The sequence below is a fragment of the Engraulis encrasicolus genome, chromosome 18 (genome assembly GCF_034702125.1).
Source record: "Engraulis encrasicolus isolate BLACKSEA-1 chromosome 18, IST_EnEncr_1.0, whole genome shotgun sequence".
In the NCBI taxonomy this organism is placed as follows: domain Eukaryota; kingdom Metazoa; phylum Chordata; class Actinopteri; order Clupeiformes; family Engraulidae; genus Engraulis; species Engraulis encrasicolus.
Window position 1 is genome coordinate 28,158,979 of NC_085874.1, and position 5,344 is coordinate 28,164,322.

Here is a 5,344-nt window from a genome sequence, read left to right on the forward strand (position 1 = left end):
CGTACATCCATGTTCAATACTGTGTATGAAATGATTACTCAGTTTAGACTGAGTTGATGAGGAAGTAGACCACTACAACAGACTTTATAGTCTGCACGGCCATCCGGTCAATAGGTTTAAGAAATTAGCAGGGTAAATGTCTCTGCTCTGCATACCAAGGCCAGATTAAGAAGGTCTGCCAGGGCCCCTAGGCTACAGGTTGCTGTAGGCCCCCACACGTTTCATAATAAAATTACATAGACGGCATCATAATTCCAACCCAAGAGGAGTATTGATTAGATTTAAAACTCTACCTGACATCACAGACTATGTTATCAATACCGCGTCTTGTTATATTTCTGCATGATCCCCTCTCTTTGGCTGGGAGCCCTGGCAGGTGAGGTCCCCTAGGCTGCAGCCATATCTAGCCTGTGCATTAATCTGGCCCTGCTGCAGGCATGAAAAAGTTTGCTGATATGGTTATAGCATTGACACGGAATAGTGAGATATGGCTCAGTTGTCAGTAAGTGGAAAGAGAGAGGCATTGAAAATAATAGGCTAGGTTTGTCTTCAGACCGGCTTAAGAGTAATTACAAAGTGATTATTGTCAAAAGATAAGCCTAATGAAAATGAGATTTCACAACATTACACACAGACAACGGTATTTGTAAATAGGAAAAGGAGGATATTGAACAACACACGCAGAAATCGACAGGCCCATGTCATAACATGACTTCCATGATCCAAGCGCGAGGGAGAAGCACTGGGAATGGGTCATGTGACATCACTGAGAAGCAGCGGTAACCAGGAGAGAGATGTCCACAGAAGTGGAGCAGGAGTGTCAGTTACTCTATCTTAAGTACAATTAGTCACACGACGAACGGCTGTTGGCGAAAATGAAATACAATCACAGGTAAGCGCACGCGATGGCGTGAGATTAATTGCCTTTTGTTGCATTGGGCCTAGTACCCATAGAGTAGGGTATTGCTGGTTTGCTGAAACGCGCCTCGGCTACAAGTTAGCGCTCCTTTGTAATGTTAGCTCTGCTCAACAAACTCACACAGGGCATTGTACAAAACGTTTAAACTCTTACCAACTATGAAAATGATTCCATATTTGCATACTATCAATGTTTTATCACGGTATACTTTCATCATTATTTTGGAAAGTAGTGTATTTGCTGCTGGCAAAAACCTAGCACTATTCACTTTTGTTGTCATACTTGAGCACTCTCATGCAACCGCTTCATTTTGGTCTCCATGGTGACGAGCTACGCACGCACGCGCTGTCAAAGGCACACTGCTGTGAGCGAGCCTGAGCGAGCGAGCAAACACCACTCACTCCAGGGTTTTGCATAACTCTCGGAAGACTCGTAACTATGCAAACTCATGACAGTTTTCTTTTGGGAACTTTGTTTTTATTGGCGTTTTGGATGCAACATGTTTATTTAAAAAAAGCCCGACAGTCTGAAGTTCACTGTTGCTGTGCTGATGTGAACAGTGCGTGTTTTTGTCTGGGGTTTGCCTTTCAAAAATGTGGAGTACCTGTACTGTAGGCTACATTATATAGCTATTTTCAGAGGGTTACTGGGGAGAATGGAGGTCTAGACCCCAGGTGTTTTTTCCCCCCACAATGTTGTATGTTTATTTTGTTTCACTTGTTTTTAGTTGTGCTGCAATGTAAGTAGCCCCTTATCCACCACTGGAACGTTGTAATAGTCACCGTGACATTGATTGCATTTGCACATGGCCTTTAGTAATACACTTGGTTATTACCATTCTGGTAACTAATTTATAACAGGGGCCGTGGTGTTAAAACATTGGAATTGGTTTCTGAAAAACCTCGAACCCAGTTAGAGATAATCATGATAGATAATCAACCAATTTCTTGCTTTGCGTTTCCACGTTGCTTATCTTTTCTATTATTTTAATAAACTGCTCAATAAAATCTTACTGAAAAATCATGTTGCACTGATTAAGTTAGAATATATGATTGTTCATTGTGTTTCTTAACTTGTATAGTGACAATAAAACGTTTTTATTAATAAGGAGTTTTCAATAAAGAGCTGTTTTTTGAATCCATGTGCATAGTATTACAGGGTCTGTCTGAGGTCATGGTGAGGGCTTAACCACTTTGGCTCGGTACCACCTGAATCACTTTTTTTGGTTGGATGATGGAACGAAGACGTGGTGAGACCCGACGCCCGTTCTACCGGGCCGGTGCCGGCACTGCCACGAGTCCCGGTGCCGTCCCCAAGACCAGTGCGGAGATCGTGCAGGAGGCACGGCAGTCGCTGAGGACCCTGTGCACCCGACGACCCTTCACCCCCAGGGAGGAGCAGCGGCAGCTGTTTGGGGAGGGCTCCTCGCGCCCTCGAGATGCACGGCCCCCCTCCTCATTCAGGTCAGTCGCTTTTGCTTTGTTGTTGATTTTTTTTCATGGGCTCTTTTTATGCCTTTATTATTGTGGATAGGACAGTGAAGATCATAACAGGAAAAAAGTGTGAGAGAGAGAGAGACGGGGTAAGTTTGGGAAGTTACCCAGGCTGGGTGGGACTTCAGGCAGGGTCCTCATGGCCATGCAAGCAGCCCATGGGTGAATTAGCCTGATGCACTACTTCAGCCCCAGGTCAGTCGGTCATTTTTTACCGGCCCTTACTGCTCTGTGGGTCAGAGCCACTGTATGGAATGGGAGAGGAGAGACACAGAGAGGAAAGATAGAGAGAGAATGATCGTGAGAGGTTGAGGAGGGAGACTTAAACCTGTGTTTGTCAAAACTTGTAAATGCCATTTTGAAATGCACACACACACACACACACACACACACACACACACACACACACACACACACACACACACACACACACACACACATGAACTCAGCTTTTATCTATGGTAGCATATCATGTACAGTATACAGTGTAGGCCTACAGACTTCAGACAGCAGAATTCACCTTTCAAACAATATTGTGCCTTATCTCTGTATTTGACCACATTATAACAGGGATTATGCTGCCACTGGATATAATACCTTTACATTAAATATAAGGCCACACCAATTTAATTTGTTGGTTCTCGGATTTTTTCAGGAAAAAGTTGAAGCGAGACGGCGAAAAAAAAAAAAAAAAAATTAGTCGTGTGGTTATACCACCTGTATATCAGCCTCACATGGACCTCCAAAGGAAGGTGCAAGACAGGCAAACACCTGGACATGGAGAAGGACAGTGTAGAAGGGAATTAAGGCAGCCAAATAGACCAGGCACAAAATTAGCTCACAGGGCAATTATTATATTAATCTGGTTTGAATAAACTAAGATGATTCAACAGTTGAATAGTTGTTGTTTTTCTTTTTTTAAACTGCTATCCCACTCCAGTAATTCCACTAAGAGCAATACTGTGTTTCACCGCTGCTACTGCTAACCCACAGGGGCTTCAACTTGCCATTGCATGTTTGTCTGTAAATGTTTGAATGTAACACGTTTCCTGATTCGCTAGTCGTAATCGGCATGTTGAAAGGAGTGGTTTTATTGGTTCTCTACGTCACATGACCTCCAACTACTAAAGAGACACCTCCCCGTTCATGAAAACATGCAGTCTTCGTTTTTTTTAGCGATTTCATTTTTTGGGGTATTGAAACTGATTTTTTTTTTTTTCCATTTTGTTACAAAATACAAGAGGCGAATCCGAGAACCAACAAATTAAATTGGTGTGGCCTAAAAGCTATTCATTGTTTTAGAAATGGTGATTTGAAGTGTCGTCAAATCACCGGAAGAAAAAATAACGCCTACAAATTCCATTGGAACATTTCTGAGTGATTTGATTTGACGCGTCATCAAATCAACTCGATATGACAGGTGGCATGGAACAGAGCAGCAGCCAGGCAGATAACAAATTTCGAGGATGGAGACATTTACATTGTCCAGAGAATCCTTTAAAGGGACACTGTGCAGGAAATGGTCAAAAAAGGTACTGCAACTATGCTGCTCATTGAAACTGGGTTGCCTATTTCCAAATTTGATCTTTTCATGAAAGTTTACTAAGTAGGCCTAATAAACTAATATTTTCTAGTATGGCCCAAGTACAGTCAGTTTTGCAGCTAAAAATGGCTATTTCTGGAAATTCAAAATGGCGGACCATGGAGAAGATCCCCCTTTTCATGTATGAAAAGTGCAATTTTTCCAGCCATAATAAACACTTTGAATTTGATGGTGGTGGTAAATATTCATGAAAAAGGTAACAACATAATAATCAATAAAAAATCCCGCACAGTGTCCCTTTAAGTATAGATTACTGCACTGTAGTACAAGCCTTGGTGCATTCAATCCAACTGCTTAAAAAATTGTCCGCATTGTTAATATGCGCTCATTGTCATTACAAATCATCTATGATATGGAGTGCACCAGTCCACATTTGTTTTGTGTTTCGTTGTCCTCTATTTCTTTCAGTCTGCATGCCCGCAACTTTGAAGCGCCAGACTCCAGACCGGGTTCCGGAACCCGCCTCTCTCCACTTGATCACGTGAGAAATGGAATTTTTGAATTTTTTGTGGGACTGTAAATAGGGGACTGATAGCAAGGAATCAGTGTCCATGAGGTTTACTATATTGGCATATGATAGTGCCTTCAAGGAAATGCATAGTATGTCTTGACAAATGCTGACATTAGCAAATTGGATGGTAGGGAAAATAGTATATTGACCTTCTTAGTCACTTTACTCTAAAGGTGCTGTTGTTTTTTTTATAAACCCGCAGCAGCAGTGAAAAAAAATCCTTTTATTTATTGTGCTCTATAGCCTGCGAGCCCCATGGGAAAGTTCCTGGAACTACAGAATAAATATTGAGTCACATAAGCATAAATCCATCTCATAAACACACGTCCATCACATAATCTACAAAATAAGCCAATGGAAACAGAATGAATGGATTGCATTTCAATGCAAATGCTTTTAGGAATTGCATTTAACCCGTTTTAGCCTGGAGACACATTGCTGCATTCAGGTTTTTCAGATTTGAGCGGTTTTATGAAAAATGTGGGTATGCCAGAGCTGAATGAACACATTCTAATGCAAAATGAGGGTCCTAGCTTTTAAATGCATATTTTTTTTTATGTGCTTCAGAGGCAGAGATATTTAGGTTTTAATAGGCAGAGGGTACCTTTTCCCAAAAAGCGCTTAGGCTAAAATGGGTTAAAGAAATTTCAACAAAACTGCAAAGGCAACATCTTCTGTGGAGAAACAGATTACGACTTGATTGTTACAACAAAAAACAACAGCCTTGTCGTAGGAGCTCTACACAAACTGGTTAATGATTATTGCTGTACTGTGGCATTTCTCTATGCCTGTCATGCATGTCTAGATTAGAGAGTAGA

General features: G+C 41.6%; 1 protein-coding gene across 1 annotated transcript in view; it reads left to right on the plus strand.

Annotated features, from left to right (window-relative positions):
* Positions 1-811: 811 nt before the first annotated feature.
* The window catches only part of armc2 (armadillo repeat containing 2), a 56,096-nt gene continuing 51,563 nt past the window's right edge, over positions 812-5,344 (plus strand). Inside the window, exons 1-3 of the mRNA XM_063222132.1 lie at positions 812-892; positions 2,070-2,382; positions 4,424-4,496. Coding sequence (XP_063078202.1) covers positions 2,150-2,382; positions 4,424-4,496 — 306 coding nt within the window. The 5' untranslated portion in view covers positions 812-892; positions 2,070-2,149. The remainder of the gene's footprint in view (positions 893-2,069; positions 2,383-4,423; positions 4,497-5,344) is intronic.